A 23,701-nucleotide genomic window follows, 5' to 3' on the forward strand; every position below is an offset into this window, starting at 1 on the left:
CACAAGCTAGAGTCAGTCTGGAAGAGGAAACCTCAGTTGAGAAAATGCCCCTACCAGGTGGGCTTGTGAGCAAGCCTCGGGTACATTTTCTTAATTAGAGATTGGGGTAGAATGGTCAGACTCGCTTTGGACAGAGCCTCTGTCCATACTCCAGACCAAGAGGGAATAGCCTAGTGCTAACTGTGCCCCCTAGGTGCAAGGACCTAGGAGCAATCAGGGGTAGGACCCTTTGATTCCTGCCCACTCCTAGAGCTGGAAGACAGTGTCCAGGAGCACCTACACCTGAAATCAGAGCACCTGTTCTCAGGAAAGGCTGAAAGAAAACAGGAAAACAGTTCTACAGGAGTGCTGACACAGAGGCCTACAGCAGGGTCAAGTCACTCTCAGAAACAGCAAGACAAGCAAACACCAGAGACAACCCAATGGCTAGAGGCAAGCACAGGAACCTAAGCAACACAAACCAAGACTACTTAGCATCATCAGAGCCCAGTTCTCCCACCAAAGAAAATACTGGATATCCAAACACATCAGAAAAGCAAGATTTAGATTTAAAATCACATTTTATGATAATGATGGAGGACTTTAAGAAGGACATAAAGAACTTCCTTAAAGAAATGCAGGAAAACACAAGTAAACAAGTAGAAGCCCTTAGAGAGGAAACACAAAAATCCCTGAAAGAATTACAGGAAAACACAACCAAACAGGAGAAGGAATTGAACAAAACCAGTCAGGATTTAAAAATGGAAATAGAAACAATAAAGAAAGCCCAAAGGGAGACAACCCTGGACATAGAAAACCTAAGAAAGAGACAAGGAGTCATAGATACAAGCACTAACAACAGAATACAAGAGATGAAAGAGAGAATTTCAGGGGCAGAAGATACCATAGAAAACATTGACACAACTGTCAAAGATAATGTAAAACGCAAAAAGCTCCTAGTCCAAAACATAGAGGAAACCCAGGACACAATGAGAAGATCAAACCTAAGGATAATGGGTATAGAAGAAAGTGAAGACTCCCAACTTAAAGGGCCAGGAAATATATTCAACAAAATTATAGAAGAAAACTTCCCTAACCTAAAGAAAGAGATGCCCATAAACATACAAGAAGCCTACAGAACTACAAATAGATTGGACCAGAAGAGAAATTCCTCCCGTCACATAATAGTCAAAACACCAAATGCACAAAACAAAGAAAGAATATTAAAAGCAGTAAGGGAAAAAGGTCAAGTGACATATAAAGGCAGACCTATCAGAATCACACCAGACTTCTCACCAGAGACTATGAAAGCCAGAAGATCCTGGACAGAGCCACCTCTAGGCTGGTTGGTGGTCCTGGAAGCTACAATAAAGTAGGCTGAGCAAGCCATGAGGAGCAAGCAGGTTTGCGGCAGGCAGTACTCCTCCATGGCCTCTGTATCAGCTCCTTTCTCCAACCTCCTGCCCCGTTTGAATGACTGCCCTGACTTCCCTCAATGATGGACTGGGATGTAGAGGTTTAAGCAAAATAAACTTTTTTCCCCCTTCTTATGTTGCTTCTGGTCATGGTGTTTAATCTCAGCAATAGAAACCCTAACTAAGACTCTTGATAATCTACACCCCCATCACCATATTATAGCGTGCGCGCGCACATACACACTACCACCACCATCGCCACCAGCGCCTCTGCCGCCGCCACCGCCTCCACCGCCGCCATTGTGAATGAAAACTCCCTGAGTACCAGATAAATTTACAAAACTGCAAAGGAAAAAAGAAATGAAGACGTCTGATGATGCTCTCGCTCTTCGGAACTATTACTGTTGCTACACAATACACAACTACAATTAGGGAAGGTGCAGGTGGATGGTGTAACTGGAGGCAGGTAAGGCTTACTCACAGCTGCAAAGAAGGCAGGAAGGGCAATTTGCAAACATACCGGAGGGAGCTCTTAGCTGATAGCATTTTATTTGGAACTGAGATAGTCATTTTTTGAGGACCGAGACAGGCCTGTGATGGGGGACCAGAGAGGAGCAAACATAGATTAACCTTTAGAGGGGCTGGGAGACAATCACGGGGAGATGAAGAGACTGCTTGCTGCCCAGGCCTTGCTATTGCTCCATCTAAGGGCACAAAGCAGTCACCAGTTCATCGGGAACGAGGTAGGAAAATCCTTCAGCGAGACCCTCAGGCTGGAAGTGGGAAGGAGAGAGGGGGAGGTCAGGAGCTGTGGAGGATGCTTGTGTGAGCATCTCTGAAAGAAGTGATGGGGCAGGAGCCCACAGACAAGGAAGGGAAGCAGGAGGTGTCTGATAGATTGGGTAATGTGAATGCACAGGGACTGGTCCTCACAGGGAGGTTGAAAAACAAGATGAGCTGATCAACATTAATGAGAGATGGACAAGAGGTGGGTGGGGAAGAAAGAGAGAAATGAAGGCAGAGTGTGGCGGGCAACCTTTGTTACCAGGATAGAGACATCTTGGGGCAGAGGATGAATAACAAGGGAGTGGATAATTATTTCTAACAATAACAATTAGAAATAAAGCAGAGATAGAGAAGAGAAGGTGGTGACATTCAGAGGATGGCTGTGGGTAGGGCAGGGCAGGGCAGGGCAGGGAGCTGGGTATGTGGAGGAGGCAAACACAGAAGGAGAGTGACCAATGCGAGCATAGAAGTAACCTGGTGAGCCTGGAAGAGTCCCTGAGGGTCAGGGTAATTGAAGTGAGGGCAAGAATGGCAGCCTAAAGTCCGTGATACAAGAGCATTTCCCAGCACACCTCTCTGGCCCTCAGTGAGCATGCACAGACCTGCTTCCTCCCTGGTGAGAGGAAGTGTTGTTTTACTGTAGTTCATTCCAACAATTAAAAGCATGAAGCCTTTCTAAGTATAAGATCACACCGTAGAAGAACAAGGAGAAAACAGTAGGAAGATGAATTAGAACGGACCAGACCAGCTACTGCATGTGCACACAGAGAAACAAAGCAAGGGGTTCGTGCCATCGAACAGCTCCAGAGAAACAGAAAGCTTTTCCAGTTGGATGCAGGGGAGGCTTTCTGACCAGGGATATGTAAGATGCTCTATGTCAGTGGTTCTCAACCTTCCTGATGCTGCCACCCTTAATACAGTTCCTTGTGTTGTGGTGACCCCCACACCCGTACACCATAAAATTATTTTTGTCACTACTCTATAACTATAATTTTGCTACTATCGTGAATCATAATGTAAATATCTGGTATGCAGGCTATCTGATATGTCCTCCAAAAGGGTCGCAACCCTCGGATGGAGAGCCATTAGTCTGGGAACAGGACTGAAATGGATGCTGCTGGCGGATAGGAGGGTGAGCAGGGCACAGAAAGTTGCATAGGGACCATGCCTTGGGATGTGTTCAGAGGATGCTCCTAGCTAAATCTGTTAAAGTTCAGTATGCGCTGGGAATAGAATAGAAAGGGAAAATGGATCGGATTCTGTAACAACTGGAATAGCAGGAAAAGGAGCATAGAGTTTATCCAGACGCTAAAAGTTGCCAATTAGGTAGCCATCAATAGTTACTTTTGCTTCTTTTCAGCACCGAGGATAGCCCCTGGCCTTGCTCAAGCTGGCAGTTCTTCTGTGCTACATCCCTAGCTCTAAGATACTTTATTTCGTGCTACTACATGCATGACTGTTAATGATATACTTGCTTATCAATAATTTATATGCTGTTATTGGTTGGAGCTGATATCTCTCAAAGGTATGTGCTAAAGGCCACATCAGCAGCTGGCATTTATTTAGAGCCCTGCAAGGGGCTGAATGTCCCTTTCACAGGGGTCGCCTAAAACCACTGAAATACATCACTATTTATTTACATTGCAGTTCATAGGAGTAGCAAAATTACAGTTCTGAAGTAGCAGCAAAAATAATTTATCGTTTGGGGTCACCACAACTGTATTAAAGAGTCAGAGCTGTAGGGAGTTTGAGAACCAGTGATTTAGAAGAAATAGGTATCTGTGATGACAGCACCCTGTCTCTGGTGGAATCATTTTCCTGATCCTTGTCACCGCTGTCTGACCCTCCGGTCTTTCCCTCTCTGTTGTCAGTCCTTAGCTCTTAGCTTGCATACTTCCCCTCAACTCTCACTCACACTGCCTTTGTTCAGGTAATTAGGTCAGTTTACCAGCACACATAGCAGCTTTTGACATGTAAAATAGAATAGTTTTTCTACAGAAGGGGTACAGGAGGGTTGGGAACATAGCTCATTGTACAGTGCTTGCCTAGCATGTGTGGAGCCCAGAGCTCAATACCAGCACTGCACAAACAAACAAAAATCAAAACAGTAATGCATGAGATTATAGAAAATGTAGCAAATAGAAGTAAATACTAATTGATTAAAGCAAAACCCCTCATATTCCATAACCAGACATAACAGTTTAGCATTTCCTTTTCTATTACCTCGTCATTCCTTAATGTCTTCACAGGTTTGTGTAAGTTAATTTTAGACAACCAAGATCATGCTACTTTTTAAATCTTCCCTCTCATTACAATACACTGTAAATATTTTCCTGGGTGAATTGTCAGTTTTTTAAATTTGAAGATTTGTTTATTTTTATTTTATGCGTATGGGTGTTTTTCCTCCGTGTATGTCTGTGCCTATAGAGGATGGAAGAGGGCGTTAGATGCCCTGAGACTGGAGCTTCAGACGGTTGTCAGTCTGGTAGGTGCTGAGAACCTAACCAGGGACATCAGGAAGAGCACACAGCACTCTGTCGTTAGTGTTAATGACAAGATTTTAAATTTCTGCCAAGTATTCCTTGGAAGTGATACAACACTGGCTTGCTAGATAGCTTCTATACCATAGTTATAAACAATTTATCTTCGTAGTTTTTATTATTTGAAGTAATACTATGATGAACATTGTGGACCTTCTTAGCTTTAGCAGGCCATGTAAAAAGAGGGCTAGAGTTATCAGTTCTTGACTGAATATTATAAACACATGTACACATATACATGTATGCACACACATATACATGCATGCACACACATATACATGCATGCACACATATACATGTATGTACACATATGTATGCATACACATAGTCATACATGTATGCATACACACATATACATGCATGTACACACATGTATGCATACACATGTATACATGTATGCACACGCACATATGCATGTATGCACACACATGCATATTCATGCATGTACACACATACATGTATGCATACACACATATGCATGTATGCACACACACATATATACTGAGAGTTACAACTAATATGTCACATATCCCTAGCAGTTCTTAGATCCAGGTACAGAAAGTACAGCCAGAAGTGGGAAAAATAGTATATTCCACCCCGAATAATATTTTATAGAACTGGTGTTTTGAGCCAGGCATAGTGGATTATATGTTTGCAATCCCAGCACTTGGGAACTGAGACTGGTCTATGTAACAAGACCTTGCCTCAACAAAGCCAAAATTGATGTTGAGTTATATATATCATAGGCTGATAATTCACTTTGAATTTTTAAAAGTCTTTACAATTTACTTGTGATTACTACAATTTGAAATAAGCGGGTCATTTTCTTGATTGATGATTGATGTGAGAGGGCCCAGCCCACTGTGGGTGGTGCCACCTCTGGGAAGATGGTCCTGAGTTGTACGGTAAGCAAACCAAGCCAGCCATGAGGATCAAGCCAGTAAGCACCGTTCCCCCATGCCTTCTGCCTCAGTCCTTGCCTGTAGGCTCCTACCTTAAGTTCTTACCCTGGCTTCCCTCCATGGTGGTGATCAGGACTTATAAACCAGATAAATCATTCCTTTCCAAGTTGCTTTTGGTCAAAGTGTCTATCCCTGAAAAAGAAAGCAACCTCTGACATATCTGTCCATGTAGGTGACCGGCAGTGACAGTACAGATATAGAAATGCACCTGAAGCCTAGTGGAGAATAGACGTGATTATAAAGCCACAGAGGAGGCAAGTAAGAGGAACATAGCATATATCTAAGGCTTTAATTTAGGAAGGAGCATTTTTCAAAATACTAAAGATGATCTTAAGAAAATATAAACTCAGTGGGTGGAACATGCCTGTACATCCAGTACTTGGGAGGCTGGTGCAGGAGGATGAAGAATTGGAGTCCAGGTTGAGCTTCATCATGAGTCCCAGGTTAGCCTAGGCTAAACAGTGAGCCTCAAACAAGGACAATGACAATGACAACAGCCAGCAGCAGCAGCAGCAGCAGCAGCAGCAGCAGCAGCAGCAGCAGCAGCAAATAGAAAATGTCAGACAGAATTGACATAAAGAAGTTCTATGAGGGTAAGGGCTTCTAACTCATCCCCCTACTGTGTGTCTGTAATTGGGATGAAGTTATTCTAAAGCTGGATTCAGGATGACATCTGAGTTGGAGCAAAGCAGGAAAATGGATCTGCGCTTGACTGATAGTCGTGAGAGATCAAAGCTGCCAAACAGACAGTATAGATTTAAGAGAAAGTCAAGAACTCGGCCTCTGAAACCTAAGCAAATTCTAAGCAAAGAAAGAGAAGCAGAGAGAGAGAAAGATGGACAGACACACGCACGCACACACACACACACACACACACACACACACACACACACACACACACACACACAAAGGGCCAGGTAAACCCAGAAGTCATCATCAGGTTTCCACGTCTGCATTTGTAGCGCCTCACACTTCCATTCACCTGTTTCCATGAGAGCAGCAAAAGAAGCAAAGGGAAAGCCTAAGTAGCCCAGCTCCTCCTGCAGGTCTGTCTGACCTTACAGCTTCCTTGAGAACCACAAGGTACGCGTCAGCTAAACAGGAATACTTTAAGGAAGAGAATTTGAACTAAAGCAAACAGAACAGACCAGTGTTTCCTCCCCCAGTCATGAGTCCCACTGTCCACCCCGATCTGTGAGGGCATGGCTCCAAACTACGCCATTTTTCATACCGCCAAGCCAAGTCCAACAGCAAGACCTGGGGCTGCAATTCCAAATTTGGACCCATCCGCCACTCATATTCATTTTTGTCCCAGAAGGCTCTAGTCCTATCCTTGCCTGCTGCTTCAGTCTACTTTCCAGTAAACAACTTTGTAGCTCCTTTTGGCCTTCCTTTAATGACCAGACATTGTTTAATCATTGTCAGGCCTGTGTTGAACATTTCGGAATGTTTGCTAGCTGCAGCGTCTGACCTCTAAATGTCAATAGTATCCCGAGGAAACGTCTCCACTTCCAAGTGTCTCTCGGGGGTGTGGCATGGTTCTGCTCCACCGCACCTCAACCCACCCCCAGGCTGAGAGGCATAGCATATTAAGTGACTTATTTCTTTTATTTTAAATTTATTTATATTTTCTGTGTATGCATGCTTTTTTTTTCTGTGCGTATTTATGAATACCAATGTGTGCCTGATACCCACAAAAGCCAGAAGAGAATATTGGATCTCTTGGGACAGGAGAAACAGACCAGGGCTGGGAACTGAACTCGGGGCCTTCGCAAGAACAACACATGCTCCTCACAGCTAAGCCATCTCTCCAGGTCCCCTGCCCTCACATCTTCCACACAAGCCAGTTCACATCGTCACTCTCCTTTAAAGCCATTCATGTTTTCCCTCTGGACTAACACCCCCCTGGGGATACCAGGGCCACTTGAGGCCTGGCTCATTTTCCTCTCCAGTCTCTTCCTTCTCTTCTTCAGCCCGCCCTCTCTCTTGTTCTTAACCACGTCAATCTGTAGAGGGCCGCAATAACATTCGCCACCACAAGATGGCGCTGGCCTCCGCCGCGCCAGCCAACTTACTTCCTTTCAGGAAGTTAACTGTGTGCGCATGTGCAAGAGTGCCTTCGTGCCAGGTCTTTGCCCACTCCGGGGCGTGCCTAATGAGATCATGGGTAAGCAACCAATCAGGTGTGGATGTGCCGCACTAGGGTGTATATAAGCCCCGCCATGCCGGCGCACGGCGCCTCTCCTTAAGATTCAATAAACATTTTAGCTGCAGCAAGGATTCGTATGTCCCCGCGTGTTTTCTTGCTGGCGAGGTCGCGCGGGACATCAATCTATGCCTTGCCACAGTGCCCCGTGTGCCTGCTGTTCTGACCTAGAATGTTCCTTCCTTTGCTCTGTTGGCTGGTCTTCCATCAAGGAGGGCTGGGTAGATGCAAGGGTGTTGGTGGCCTTGTTGGAGGGAGTGAAAGCAAGGAGAGAGAGGGGCATGGCTAACGGGTGGGATGGGTCTTGAAGACATCTTTTGAACGCCCGGATCCAGTCACTTCTTTGGTAAGATCAGATCAATAAATGTCATTCTTCTTCTTACTTAATTTGTGTTGTACACTTGCTACGCGCCAAGGGGGACCTGCGATACCCAGGCTACTTTCTAGAAGCCACTCCCGGGTGCAGCAAGAGTGGGAAATAGATAAATCCTTTGCAGTGCTGGGTGAAGAGAGCCTCTGTGGAATCCTCTGGAGAGCTTCCTCAAGTGCAGGCTAGAATTCCCATCATAGAGCCCTGCTAATAACTGCCTGTCATTCTTCTCTCCCCCATTTCATCCTGTTTCCCTAACGATACTCAGAACCATTTTTCTTAAAAGAGAAACCTTCCTTCCGATTGTTTACTTCTTTGGGCCATGGTTCATTTCTTGTTCCTTTCATAATCTGCTTGATAGAGGGACCTTGTCTGCCCTCTATTTCGTCCTCATGACCTGACATTCGGGTTACCCCTCCTAGTACAACCACACCAGCCAGTGGCCACCATAACTTCCCAGTTATCAACTAAACAGTGGTTTTTCTCAGTCCTTATCCTGTCTGTCTTCCCTACAGCATCCAGCACAGCTGCCTGCAGCCTCCTCTTTTTATCTGGATGCTGTGAGCCCCATGATTTTCTTGCTATTCTAGACCTTTTACTTCTGTAATGTTGACAGAACTTCAAGACGGATGACAAGGTAAGTGCCAATGCCTGACTTGCTTGCTCTTCTGGGCTCAGTGTAGCTGCTGGACTAGTGATCGGTCTTACACATTAAAACACTACGTGGAAAGGCCCAGGAGTGAGGTATCAGAATGGTGCATTGCAACTGGCACTGCTGAGATCCAGCCTACAGTGGGGATCACTTCCATCGTGCCATCTGGACACCTGAGAGCATCTACAGTCATTTACAGGTCACCTCCCCGGCCTCCCTTCTGTAAGTGTTCTAAAACCAGACCTTGAAGTGCATTAACTAGAAAGGCCAGGCCTACTTTTATACGTTTTCAGCCTTTCTGTGGGTTCTGAGGTGACTTGGCTTGCAAGGCAACCAGCATGTCGCCAGCCCCATCAAGAGGTACTTTGAGCGTGCATAATGAATAAAGACAGGGAGACTCCTGTGTTAACCACCAATCCCTCCTTCCCTGATTGTTGGGAAAAACCAGAAGTCCTTTGTCTTTACGAAGTCTAGGCACTGGGCCCTCCCTTAACAATGGTTTGGGTCCTTCATCTGTGGGCAGAATGGGTTGCTCATCTCCCATGAGCTTCAAGCACGTCTTGCTCTCATACTATCCCGGCTACTGCAACCCCGCAGATGTTTCTTCTCCCCTCTGTTTCTCTTGACATGCAGACTTTGGTAAAGTAACATCGCTGTGCTTATTGGACAGACCACACACAGGGAGACAAGAAGGAGGTAGACAAGGATCACAACCACACTCGGCTCAGAACCTTCTTGTTTAAGAAAGCTCCTTCGGGTACTTTTATTTATGGGTAGATTGAAGTTTGGTGAGAGCACCTTTCACAGTCGCGCTTGCAACTGCTTTGTATGAGGTCAGTGAGAAGGCAAAGAAACAAATGACAGTAGTCTGTCACCCCACAAGTGCTAGTGTTGCTGCTGCTGGCTTTCAACAAATTTAACCATCACCTCTCTGCCCCTTTTCTCTGGGGAATGAAGAGACCTGGAATTCAAGCTATGATGTGGTACTTGCTTGGTCAGTGGACAAGCCCTCTACTTCAGTGGTGGCTATGTCCTGCCTGCCAAAACCTTACTTCCCTGAGTCAAGCCTAGATCTTGAAGTATCTGACTCTCCCTGGGCACAGGGGGGCCACTGGGCCAGCAGCACCAGCGTCACCAGGCTGGCCCACCTTAGGTGAGTGAAGAACTTCTCCTGAGGCCGACTCCACAGAAGCCACAGGAGAGAAGGCATGCCGTAGGTCATGGTGGGTTCGGTGGTCTGGAAGTCCTAGAGGAACTGCCACGGGTCCTACCACCACGGATTCAGGTGGGCCAGCTGGTGGGGCTACAGGCGCAGCTTGGCCCACTGTGGGTGCAGGACCTGCAGGGTTGGCATTGGCTGGCTGGGGCTGCAGGGGCACAGGTAGAGAGAGGACCATTTCAGTAGGTAAGATAGTCTCCCATGGCACGGCTCCCCCTGAGTCTGGTTACACCCCTCCCTATTCCCTTGCAACAATGACTTCTAGTTGGGAAGAATCTAGCTAAGGAGAAAGGGTAAGATGCTAAGGATCATGGGAAGAACAGTAGCCGGTTTGTGGGGCTCCAGCCTCACTGTATAACCTAGAGTTTACAAGATCCCCATCCATAGAGAACCTCTACTCTTTGCCATGTGTACTTGGGAACTGCCAGGCAGATCAGCCCACTTGGTTTCTGTAACTAGGAGGAGCACTCCTGCCTTCACAGGTAACAAGGTGGCTTTGCCAACTACACACGGGGATTGTTTTGCCCCACATCCACCAGAACCTGAGAGGGAAACCATGGCTGAAATCTCCTTCAGCCGGCTGATGAGTCCCACACTCTGCAGTGTTATAATCCACTGCAAGGATTAGGCCCGACAGCAAGTGTTACCAGGCCATGGCAGAAGTGTGAAGGGGACACGGTTTTGAAGAACATCCATGAAGTTACCTGTGTCTGGAATAACTTGCAGGCCACTGAAACCTCTTCCCCACCAAGTCTGTGGATGAGAGTCGCCTTGCAGAAGCCATATTGCTGTTTCCAGAAAGACAGGGGTGGTTTTAAATGATGCAAAGTAAGGATCTCCCCAGTTTTCAGTGATAGCATAGTTATTGAAATAAGGGGACTTCTGCCTTTTAATTCACCCCCTTTTAAGTTTACAATTTCTGGGCAACCCTCCTTAAGAAGCCATACTCATTCTCTCTCCTCTCCTCTCCTCTTCCCTCCCTTCCCCTCCTCTCTCTCTCTCTCTCTCTCTCTCTCTCTCTCTCTCTCTCTCTCTCTCTCTCTCTCCTCTCCTCTCCTCTCCTCCTCTCTCCTCTCCTCCTCTCCTCTTTCTCTCTCTCTCCCCTCTCCTCCTCTCTCCTCTCCTCCTCTCCTCTCTCTTCTCTCCTCCCCTCCTCTCTTCTCTCCTCTCTCTCTCTCTCTCCCCCTCTCTCTACACACACACACACACACACACACACACACACACACACATACATTTAGATCTAAATTATCATTTTCCATTCTTTCTTCTTTTTCTTTCTTTGTTTTTAGACAGGTTTTCTCTGTGTAGCCCTAGCTGTCTAGGAACTCACTCTGTGGACCAGAGCAGCCTTGAACTCAGAGATCCGTCTGCCTCTGTCTCCTGAGTGCTGGGCCCAAGGTGTCAGAGCTGGAGTTAAGGGTGACCTGACATAGGTGCTGGGAACTGACTTTCGCCCCTCTGCATGAGCAAAGAAGTGTGTGCCCCTAACTGACGAGCCTTTCTCCAGCTTCACAAGTGGACATTTGCACTTTTTGTTTATTTGTTTGTTTTTGTTTTTCACTTTATTTCTTCAGCCCCAAGATGTAAACTGAAAAAAAAACTACTTTGTTCCACAACCAGGTTTGCCTAGTGGTAAGAGCCCCAGGGTCTGGCCTACCCACCTTTTCTGCCAGCAGGTTGCATTTGGCTGGATCTGTGACCTCCTGACCAGTACAGTCAGTCGCAGCTATCACAAACTCCACGAGAGTAGACACCGGGAAAGGCTGAGGATGAAAATGAGAACATGTGGGAAAGATAGTCCGGAACAAGAGGGACCAGAAGAATTGGGATGGAGGGAAGGAGAGGGGGAGGGAGGCAAGGAGAGAGGGAGGGATGCAGGGAGGGTAGGAGGGAAGTAGGGAGGGTAGGAAGGAGGAAGCAAAGGAGACAGGGAAGGAGGGAGGGGAGGGGGAAAGGAAGGGGAGAGAGAGGGAGGGAAGAAGGGGAGACAGAGGCAAGGAGGGAGGAGGAGGGAGGGAGGGAAGAGAAGGGAGGGAGGCAAGGAGGGAGGGCAGGAGAGGGGGAGGCCATGGCCTGGCAGTTTGAGAGGACACAAATCACACAGCCTGTGTGTGTGGCTCTGAGCAATTGGAAGGATGGTGCTCTGATGTTTGGGTTGTGGAGGCAGGAGCTGTCTCCTCAGAGTGTTGGCACGTGTTCACTGTCCGTCTCTCAGGACAGAGCAGAGGCAAGTTTTCAGAGAGGAAACAGGAAGCTAAAAGGCCACCTTTAGACAGGCAGGGATGGGAAACCAGCATCTCCTGGCCTTCGACCACTGGAACTCAGTGTTCTGGTTATTCTAGTTGGAGGGGAGAAGTGAAGAGATATACCCCCATTCCAGTTTCCTACTCCAGTATCAAAATGGAAGTCATTATGCTTCCTTCCTCCTGGTAACATTTGGAACCTGACGAGCACAGAGCCTGGAGTGGTATGGGACGGGGACTTTCAGAATCACCACCTGTAAAGACGTATTTGCAAGTGTGCCTTGACTCATTTCCAGGTTTCCAGCTTCCTTAAACATCACAAGTCTGTTGCAGCCAAAGAGTTACTTTGGTTAAACAATTAGATAGTCCCCTCCCAACCTCAACGTCCGGATTGGAAAGGCAGATTAGGAGCCTCTCATTAGTCTGCTGGACCTCTGTTACTATTGGTTGGTTCTCAGACTGCTGCAGGTGTCACTGGTGGGGTGTAAGCGTGCGGCACCCAGGGAATGTATTGTGTCTGAACAGCCCTGCTATGAAGCGTTAAGTGCAGCCGGGAAGCCAGGGTGTTGCCTGCCTTCTGCTGTGGCTAACCAAGGTTGGAGTGGTTCAGTTTGGGATAGGGTTGTTAAGAGTCTGGGGCTCCTCAACATCCTAGAACCCCCGCCAACCCTTTTGACCAATGTTCTCTTCTGTTTATCACCCTCACACATTCCCTATCGGCTGCCAAATTGCCCAAATCAACGAAAAGAGTATTAATTCTTTTTTTTTTTACCACATTTTGAGCTCGGGAAATCTCCACCAGTTTAAAATAGGTTCCATTATTCTGTGCATTGAAGGCAGCCAGGGCAGTTTTGACAGTGTGGACCACGTTGGTGTCATTGAACCGGATCAGGATTGGGCATCGTGGGCAAAACTTCCGAACGTCCTCTGCAGAGTCTGGGTGGAAAGATGACAGGGTCTTAACTGCGGCTCGCCAGTGTACTCACCACAGCTCGCTTGGTTAGAAAGCGCCCCACATGCTCTGATGCAGCCTTTTTCTCTAAACCGTTAAGCAGCTGTGTGAGGCGCCACCAAGTCACAGCTGCGGGGCAATGTTTGTCCCTAAGAACAAGCACCTTTAAAAGATGGTGACAGAATCCCAAGACCTGTAATCCTCACCAAGGAAGTGAAAACTATTTGAGTTCAAAACCATTCCGATTCCTTTCTCATTCTACGGGATAAAAACAAGCAGAAGCATTTTCTGACCTGGTGTGGAATGACACTGGGCGTGTAGCACCCTGAACTGGCCATCTTGTTTCAGGATGTGGAAGTCACAGTCTCCCTCCACCGCCTGGGAAAGAAACCGGTGCTGATATCCAGCTGCACCCTAGCTGCTCACTTGGGGAGAATCCTGGCAGGACTGTGGGTGGGAACCTGCCCATGGCCCCCCCTGTTTCAATAGGTGTTATTGAAACATTATAAACTGGGCTCTGGGAGGGCTTCAAGAAGGAAAGCCCAAGTGTTGTAAAAATCAGCCTCGGGGAAGGCACCAGCCCACAGCAGTTTTAGAAATTGCTCTCTGGCTGGCCAAGATGGCCGCTGAGAGTTGGATAAAGCCAAACTGCCCTTTGCTGAACTGTGGTAGCCTAGCACTACCCTCTCACCATAAGGTAGTACTCACATGCTCGGCCTGTTGCCTCACAGAACAATTTGCTAAGGGGGTTGGGTCCAGAGCGTGGCAGGTTGTCTCCAGCGTGTCAATTTCCAACTCATACACCTCTCCGAAGGGCCGCTGTGGAGATGGGAGGAAGGAAGGAAGAAAGGAAGAGGTGAACAAACGCCCTTGTGTCATGTAGCGTGAACACTAGCCCCGTAGTGGGGTTTGGGTGAGGGTGAACTTCGGGAGGAGTAAGGAGAGGCCAGCCCTACCAGTTTTAACCTGTTCTAGCTCTCTGCGATGCTGCAATGGTTTTTATTTGTTTGTTTAGTGATCGTCGTCCACTAAAGACGGAGCGGGTGTGAAATGGGGAAGGGAGTGCTCGCACAGTTATCCCAACGACAGTCCTGATTCCGAACTCTCTTTACAAAGGAGAAGTGATGCCGAGGGCTACTTTTTATTTTGAAGAGTTTATTATCTTTGCTAGGTTTTGCTATCCCCCACTCTACTCCGTTCTTTCTTCTCTCGAGTTGTTCAATTTCCTCCCCTTCTTTGGGTTTTCGTGTCCTTAAAGGTTTCTCTTGCTCTCCTCCCTTGGCTCTTTCTATCACCAACCTTACTGGGCCCTCAAGTTCTATCTCCTGCTTCCCGCCTATTCTGAGGAAACTGTCATCAGTAGGGTGGAAGAATTCTGGGAAGCTTGCAGGACCCTGTGAGGAGTTCAGTACTCTGCCTGTTTATGTATTCTCCTTTCAGACCTTGAAACGCCCCAAAGTTTGAAAACTCTCAACCCAACTTAGTTCACCGGTCGTTTTCACTTCCAGAGATCTCAGAACTACACTGGGCTTATGTGCAGGGAGGTCCCAAATGATCCCCTGAAGACTCGGACTTCCTGGTCCACTCGGGCATCCCACAGTGAGCAAGCAGCCTGCAATCTTCACATAGCACATGCGCAGTGCTCACTCACGGCTCTCCCTCCAGCAGAGAGCCGGCCAGTGTATCTTTTGCCAAATTGCCCTTAAAACTCACCCAGGAAAACCCTGTTTTCAAATCAGCTGTCCCATTGTAATGCTGGCTGTCAGTCCTCACTCCTAGCATCCTGACGTTAACTTTATTTTCCCTCCTAAATTGTTTAAGTCTCCGACGACACAAACTTGTCCCTCTCTTCTTTATATTAAGCTGAACCATATGGAATCTCCAACTTTGCGTGTTAAAAGCAGACAAATAGTCGGGCACTCAGGAGGCAGAGGCAAATGGATCTCTGTGACTTCCAGGCCAGCCTGGTCTACAGAGCAAGTTCCATGATAGCCAAGACTACAAAATGAAACCCTTCTGTCTTTCTGTCTGGGACGGAAGGAAGGAAGGAAGGAAGGAAGGAAGGAAGGAAGGAAGGAAGGAAGGAAGGAAGGAAGGAAGGAAGGAAAAGAGGAAAGGAGAAGCAGCAAGTATTGGAGGTTCCATGGTTTCAATCTGTTAGCATATGGTATCTGTTGGCCAATGAGAGCATGGCTGTCAGGCAGGTCTGAAATGGGGGAAGGGAGGGTTTAATGAAATTATCTGCATTAAAGGGCTGTCACACATGGACACTGATCAAATGCCACTTTCCCTTTCCATCAGAGATAAATGGAATCCAAGAAAGAGAAATGATTTTCAAATTAGCAAATAGGAACCCAGGTTCTCCCAGCAAACCCCACCTTCCACTGTGATCTGGGAACTCTGCTCAGGGTCGTTTCCTTTTCCCATGGGAGCATCCTCCGTGGGATGCATGACTACTGATGTGGCGTCTCCAGCTCTCTCTTTCCCTTTCCCGCTTCTAGGAAGACACCAGTCTCTGCTGCAGTTTTCTCTCCACTGGGAGATGCTAGTCGTCGGGACACTGGGTAGATCCCCCACATAGACTCATTTAGCTCACGCATGGTAGGCTCACTTACCCGAGACCACACCTTGACTTTGTCAATCTGATTCAAGATCTGCCTGAATCCCTGAAGAAGATGTTTATTGAGGTAGTCCACGGCTATCAAAGCTACATGCTCTGTTTCCGGGTCATCACAAGCCAATTCTCGAAAACCCAGCCCTGCACCTTGTGGAGCTGATTGGCAGCTCCAGAGCTGAGCAAAACAAAGGAGCAGGACCAGGGACTTCATGGCTGCTCCAGAGAGGCCCTGGGAGATGGACAAATGTCAGGGGCAGCCCAGATAATCAGCTTGGAGAGCTAGACCGATAGAGGGGCAGAGGGCTCAATTTATTTGACAGAGCCCACTGAAGGAATTGCGTAAAGGCGTGGGCTGATTTTTGTTCTGGTTCCAAATCATCCTTGCAAACAACAGCTCTGGGAAAGCAAATAAGTTAGGACATCATCTATCCCCGGTAGATTTGCCAAAGTCAATGCTGCTGTGGGGGAAGATATTCCAAAGTCTGCTTGCAACATGGCGATAACAGCAGAGAGAGGAGGTGGCTGAGGGACAAAATGGACACGAGCTGCACAGAGCGTAGCTGCAGTGGCAGCAGGGAGTGGGGACAGGGGGTCCTCTACCTGAATATGATCATGCCATGGCACCCTGAATGTGAGCATGCTAGGGCAATAACATGCTCTTACTGACTCTTCTAATGTTGTTGATTGATCTCCTTCAAGATATTCTCCTAGAAGGAGAATAAGGTCCACACATGTAGCAAAAATACAGTGAGTCATGGGAGATGCCAAAGACTTCAGAAGAATGGAAGTGAAAGGAAGTTCTTATGGCATCAAGGGGTGTGACTGTAGCTGTATGACCTCCCTTTCTGCTCACCATCCTCCCTGCAGACCTCACCTTCCTCCCTGCAGACCTCACCCTCCTCCCTGCAGACCTCACCCTATTCCCTGAAGACCTCACCCTCCTCCCTAAAGAACTTACCCTCCTCCCTGAAGATCTCACCTTCCTCCATGCAGACCTCACCTTCCTCCCTGAAGACCTCACCCTCCTCCATGCAGACCTCACCCTCCTCCTTCAAGACCTCACCCTCCTCCCTGAAGATCTCACCCTCCTCCTTCAAGACCTCACCCTCCTCCCTGAAGACCTCACCCTCCTCCATGCAGACCTCACCCACCTCCCTGAAGACCTCACCCTCTTCCCTGAAGACATCACCCTCCTCTCTGCAGACCTCACCCTCCTTCCTGCAGACCTCACCCTCCTCCCTGCAGACCTCACCCTCCTCCCTGAAGACCTCACCCTCCTCCATGCAGACCTCACCCTCCTCCCTGAAGACCTCACCCTCCTCCCTGCAGACCTCACCCTCCTCCATGCAGACCTCACCCTCCTCCATGCAGACCTCACCCTCCTCCATGCAGACCTCACCCTCCTCCCTACAGACCTCACCCTCCTCCCTGCAGACCTCACCCTCCTCCCTGAAGACCTCACCCTCCTCCCTGAAGACCTCACCCTCCTCCCTGAAGATCTCACCCTCCTCCCTGAAGACCTCACCCTCCTCCCCGAAGACCTCACCACCAGGCCCTGCAGGGAAGAGCACAGGCAGGCACTGCTCTGTGTCTTCTGTCTGGCTGTTTGGCATCAGTAGCACTCTGGTCCAGCCAAGGCACAAATACGGTGCTGTGGAGTTCTGGCCTATGAGCCGTTCATTTGACACAGTTCTGGATTGGACTCCAGCATTTCAGGTTGAGGTACCACAAGGGCAATTATGAACAAAGGTCTACTCTACCCTCTTTGCAACCTCGACAAGAGGATGGTGTGCATGTGTGTTTTGACAGCCCTAGACATGACCTCCAGGGAGTGTGTGCAGGACACTGACTGGTTTCAGAAATGTCATGTAAGGCCCCGGAGCCAAGAAGTCTTCACATACACCACTGTGTACCTCAAATACTCTGAAGTTGTCAGCTAATTTGGGTAGATTTGTCCTGTGGCTTAACATTGCTTCAGAGGGTAAAAAATACTAGTTAGAAAAGAAGAGAGGAAGAGAAAACTTCTGACAGAAATCTTAAAGGCATCGGCTTTGTGGGTGATGGACAATCTGGCTGTGGCGCTGAGGGATGGTGACAGAGAGAGGCAGTGGCAGCAAGGGCTCATTTTGCATTTGCTTCCAGCCAGGTTCACATGTACAGACCTGAGGGAGCTCCTGGCTCTGTTGGAGAGGGGCCATAACTCTCAGAGACATCTAGCTCATCACTCAGCAGAGTCGATTTTCTATTAACTGTGCCAACTTAATCTAAGGGCATGACATAGGAACTCTTTGGGAGGGCCGAGCTTTTCTTTGGAGATACTCAATCTGGACATAACTGACTATTTGGAAAGACAGGAGTGCTTTATAAGTTACAAGCTCGGGCACATAAGTCGCAACTTTACTCTCCACAGAGAGTATTCGGAATTGAAATTTTGACTTTGAACCTACTTTTGCAAATGCCCAATCTACTCTCTGTCACATAACCCAATTCAGACGCTTGGATTGAAACCTGTCCCACTAAGTGTAGCCTGCCTCCCACTGGGGTTAGGACAAGCCCCCAAAAGAAAGGGGTACTTGATGGAAATGCTTCAGGAGTCCGAGGCGGAAGGTGTGTCCACCTCCCCGTGTTATGTAAGAGCCTGCTCTAAATCCTCTGCCAAGAGACCCGGATCATCATCCGTCATCAGCCTGGCAGCTCTGCCTGGGCAGAGCTCTCTCTCCTCTTTGTCTCTGCGTTAGTCCATAGCAAGACAGCCCTCCCAGCAACCCAGTCCCTCGGGCTCCCAGTCCTGGCCAGGAGAGCCCTTCAGTCCTTCATCAAGACTGGGGACGAGGAGCTGCTTTGTCCATATGAGGAGTGGGGGCTTTGGAGACAGCAGCTTTCACACCCTTCTGTAAGGCACCCCTGAAGTAGTGGTCCTCCAGTCAGCTAGCAGGAGCAGCTCCCAGTGTCGTCTACCTGGGAAGAGATCCGATAAGATTTTGCATGGGAGTGGGGAGGTGGGTGGACAAGATAGCAATGGAACAAGCAGTAGTATTTAAGCTAGCAGTTGGCTGTCTCTCACCCAGGGATGTGGTGAGAGAGAAGATAGCTCTTAACCCCACACCTCATTTCTCTCCATCAAATAGAAGTGTACAGATGTTCATTTTCCTGTTTAGCACTCTCCTGTGAATATTGCTTCATGTTATTAAAAAGGCTTAAAAACGCGTTCGTGACGACTGTGTGATTCTGTGGTGCACCTCTGTTGTTTTACTGAGTTCTGTGCACTTTCCCTGAGCTCTCATCTCATGATGGGGCACTGGTGCTGTACTCACACCCAATTCCACACAGTGTGGTAAAGCTTGCTGAGGGGAACAGGGTCCCAGTCTCGGGAGCACAGGAGGAACAGCGATCCCTAAGGCAGAAGCAGGTTACTAAGCAGTGTTAATGGCAGCACAAACTTCAGGACAGAAGTTAGGAATGGCATCAGGGCCTCTCCATGTGTCACCAGGGAGCCTTTAGACTAGGCATTCCAACAGAGTGTGATATTTAGACCAAACCTGGTAACACAAGTCTGCTAATCCTAATCCCAGCTATCAGGAAGGCTGAGGCAGGAGGATCACAAGTTCAAAATCTGCCTGGGCTACAGAGTGTGGTAAACGAAGCCCAGTCAACTTAATTGTGATTCTCAGAGAAAAAAGAGGGAGGCTGAGCATATAGTTCAGTGATAGAACGTTTGCTTAGCATGTTCAATCACCAATATCCTGGATTCAGTCTCCAATTGATAGAAAGGAGATGAGAGGGGGAGAGGGGGGGTGGAGAGACAGAAAGAGAGAGGGAGAGAGGAAGAAGGATGGGAAAGGGGCAGGGAGAAGGGGAGGAGAGGAGAGGGAGGGGGAAGGAGAGGGAGAGAGGGGGAATGGATAAATGGATGAGAATTCAGTATTTACAGCTGTGAATGTAACCCAGGACAAAAGAGAAAAAAAAGATTAACCTAAGTTCTCTCAGACCAGCGTGTTCATAGGTCAGTTCTCTCTGTGGCCCTGCTGGGGGTGTGGTGGGGGTGGGGCTCAGCATAGAAAGAGGGCTAGAAATAGGTGAGATACTAAGTGAGGCAGCAGCAGGGGCGACAGAAACATAGCTTCTCACAAACCAGACAGAGAATGTGTGTGTGCCAGCGAAGGACGGAAACCCGATCGAGCCTTGGCTGCCATGGGGAAGAAGCCCCAGTGTTGGGTTAATCACAGGGCAGCTACCGGACTCTGCCCCTTATGTTTCCTGAAGGATCAAAGCCCCATGAAGGCAGACATTTAGATTCTGATAACCCACTGTTTCTTCACTCCTGTGTTCAAAGAAAAGCATTTGGGAGTGTCTACTGCCTGAAAAGTTAGCTGCCTGGACACGGAGGAAGGAGAAGACCTTAGTCATCATGAAGACACTCTCGCTCACTCCCTCTCCCTCTCTCTCTCCCTCTCCCTCTCCCTCTCCCTCTCCCTCTTTCTCCCTCCCTCCCCTCCCCCACTGCACTGGCATCAGTAACTTCTGATACGCTGGGAACCACAGATTGTTGTACAAAATCTTCATGCTGCCACTGTATGAATTATCATAACATCTGCAGACAGAGTGGATTTATTTCTTTAATATAAAATGAGAACCAACAGAATGCCAGTTACCCTAGGATCCATCCGGGATCTTGGGAAGGTAATTCATTCCCCGTTGCCTCAGAAGGCACTGCCCAGTTGTCTGGAAGAACTACAGTTGGATGACATGGTCCTGACCACACAGGCAAACAGATAAAAACCAGTGACCTGGTTCTGACAGTCACAGCTTGGCTCTGTGGATCTAAATCCAAAAGGCTACCTTCAAGGGCACATGTGAAGGAGGGGAGCAGAGGCAGACTGAAGTGAGGTCAGGAAGCGATGAAGGTGCTGGGCTTACAGAGGAGCCACCCCTGGGGTTGTCCGCCCTTCAGTTCTGAGCCCAAGTTCTTCCTTCCTGTCTGGCTTATAGTGAACAGGCAGGGTGAACACCCAGAACTGCAAGAAAAACCAACAGATCTTTCTTCTTCTTCTCTCTTCATTCTTCTTTTTCAAGGGGCAGTGTCACTGCTGCCACTGTTTTTATCGTTTGAGCTGGTGAGACGGCTCCAGGAACACCAGGATTCATGCAGTTAGTGTTACCCGATCGATCCCAGAAGAAATAATGCAAGTCTTCCATTCTCTTTCATTTGAAAGAAGGCTTTCTACTACCTGCTACTCCCTGTCACATGCTCTGTGTCACAAAACAGAAAACCAGTTTAGGGTCAAAGACATGGGGTGTGTGGCCCCTGAGACTGAATCTCACCTCTACGGGCAGCCAGGAGAGAGAGTAGGAGAGACACGCTGTTCCCACCCTCCTTCTTTCCAGGGGAGAAGCAGAGGCTCCTAGAGGTTCTAGAACTTAGCCTCTCTAACACATCGAGAAATCAGAGACTGGATTTGGCCCAATCTGATTGCTTTTCCGTTAATCCAGAACCTGCAGAATATATAGCCAGAGGAAGCTAGGAATTGACTTCTGGCCACTACTGATGGCAACTTCTTAGCAGTAAACAACAAAAACATCAACAAGAACAACAAAACATGGTTTTGGGAGGAGGGGAGACTAAAGGAATATAAAACGCAATGAGATTGGTTAACAGCGGGTGGGGGGAGTTTACAACAAGTCTGCCTGCATAATTTCAGTAAGTGAAAAATACTCAGAAATCATTTTTTCTAAAAAACAAAAAAACAAAACAAAAACAAAAACAAAAAACAAAAACCTCAATAAATTTTGGTGATGACTTGGATGGTACTGAAGTTATCTCAGCTGTAGGTTTAGAAGGTAAATAAAAGGTAAATGATTAGACTATTTCTAGTTACATGTTTTCCAGGGAAAGTCTAGCCAGTAACGAGTATCCCGCCCACCTCTCCTGCAGGCTTCTTCATCTCCCTTTGCTAACTTCAAGGTGAGTGTCCTCTCAACAGAAGAGAGGTGAGAATGAGCCATGCTGTGTGCCTGCTGGGGTTTAGATGTGAAGACTTTCAGAAGAGCCATGACTTCACCCTGGAAGGTTATCTGGGGCCACTGGCCCCAAGTGACTCATGGCACCTGTTAAGTTTGGACATTTACTAATCCATTCTGTGAATGGTTGAGGTTACAGGGGGGTCTGTGAGTTCATAGTTAAGAGCCTGTGAATCTTTGCCCTGATAAGTAGAAAATATTCTCTGGACAAGCTACAGTAGATGGTCCCTTTTCTTCCAGTTGCTCCCTGCTGTGTGTGACAGCCTGGCTCTCTGCTGCTTGCCGTGAGCACACAGAAAGCTTTCTCCCCTCAACCTGAAACCCAGAAGCACACAGTCCTGGGGTGGGCAGAGTCCACAGGACCCACCTCCTGCCCAGCCCCCACAGAGGGGTTGGGGAACAGTTATCCTCGCAGGAGTTCCCTCTGGTGCCTGTTGTCCACTTGAGAGTCAGACACAGGAACTTCTCTTCCACTCTGACAGCCTGTTCTATTGTTAACTCTAGTTGTGAAGGAGCTTTTTCACTTTACATCAACCTGATTTAAAACCTCACTGGGGGTAGGGAGTGTCACAGACTTTTTCCCTCAGAAGTTACACAGACTAAGTGCCTGGTCTCTACACTGGACTCTAGGACATTCATCTCTGCCTGTTTTGCTTTCTAGCCTCCGCTATCTCTCTTCCTTCAGTCATTGCTCAACTAAATTCATGTTGAGGTGATCTCATCATGTGATTGAGTTGGTAAGATGGACGCTAATGGCTAAATAGTGAGGTAAGTCGTCTTGTGGTCATGAGTCAGTTACATAGCTGAGTGGAGATGGCTTGTGTAGAGTGTACACGGTTCAATTAATGATGGAAGCTTGCCAGTTGCCACTACAGAAGGGGTCCTTCTGGTTCCCAGAGGTTTATCTGGACTCTCAAAAGGGTTAACAATGAAATCAAAACATAGGCACTCCTATCTTTGTATTGCCTTGATTAGGTGTCTTGAACATGTACAGGGAAAACATTAACTTCAATGAAAGAATCATAAGATGGGATGGACTCACATTGGTCTTAAATCCAGCAAGCCTCTAGCTGGTAGCATTTTTTTCTTGCTGACTGATCTTTTGACTATACTTGGGAGGTGGGCCATCTTTCGAAGCATTTGTTCTTATCAAACATTGAACGACAACAGGACACCAGAGAGACAACTTGTGGTGAAGGTGTAGATCATGGGGCCAAGGTGGCTCTCTTTGTGTGCTGAGATTTGCAACCAGAAGCCCAGTCATTTGATGGGCTAAGTGGCAGGCTGTACCTCAGGAGCTGAATTCTGACAGACAGGCAGGAGCAGGGAGGTGAGGCTGAACAGGATGGAGAGAGGTTAGCAGAGGGAGGCAGGGCTCTGGGGCAGCTGAGCATCCCTGGGGAGCCAAGAGGCTCACAAAATCTCAGACCTTCTGCCACTATTTTTCAACTTAGTGGTCTTAAATCTTGCTAAGCCCTAGTTTCTCCATCCATTAAACATGGGCACTAAAACCAGGCTTCTAAAGATAACCGGAGGAGTTCAGGAGATAACATCAACTCATTGTGTTCACTGTGAATGAAGCCTAGCATAGGGCTGGCTACCAGTAAACAGTAGTTCTTAGTAGTCCTAATATGCAGGCATGGAGAGTACACAGAGGTAGGATGGGGATGAAGAGGTGCCCTTTGCCTTCAGTTAGCCCATGTCAGAAGCAGTATGGCCCAATGACTAAGGTCAAGGCT

General features: G+C 47.8%; 1 protein-coding gene across 1 annotated transcript; it reads right to left on the minus strand.

The window, feature by feature from the left end:
- Positions 1–9,618: 9,618 nt before the first annotated feature.
- Positions 9,619–16,227, minus strand: Ahsg (alpha-2-HS-glycoprotein). The gene is made up of 7 exons (NM_012898.6): positions 15,943–16,227; positions 14,036–14,146; positions 13,621–13,705; positions 13,148–13,311; positions 11,794–11,895; positions 10,834–10,917; positions 9,619–10,277 (listed from the first exon to the last, which is right to left on the minus strand). The coding sequence occupies exons 1-7, from the start codon at positions 16,153–16,155 to the stop codon at positions 9,978–9,980; spliced, it is 1,059 nt and encodes a 352-aa protein (NP_037030.2). The 5' UTR covers positions 16,156–16,227; the 3' UTR covers positions 9,619–9,977.
- Between the last annotated feature and the right edge of the window lie 7,474 nt (positions 16,228–23,701).

This window comes from Rattus norvegicus, chromosome 11 (genome assembly GCF_036323735.1).
Source record: "Rattus norvegicus strain BN/NHsdMcwi chromosome 11, GRCr8, whole genome shotgun sequence".
NCBI classification, from domain to species: Eukaryota; Metazoa; Chordata; class Mammalia; order Rodentia; family Muridae; genus Rattus; species Rattus norvegicus.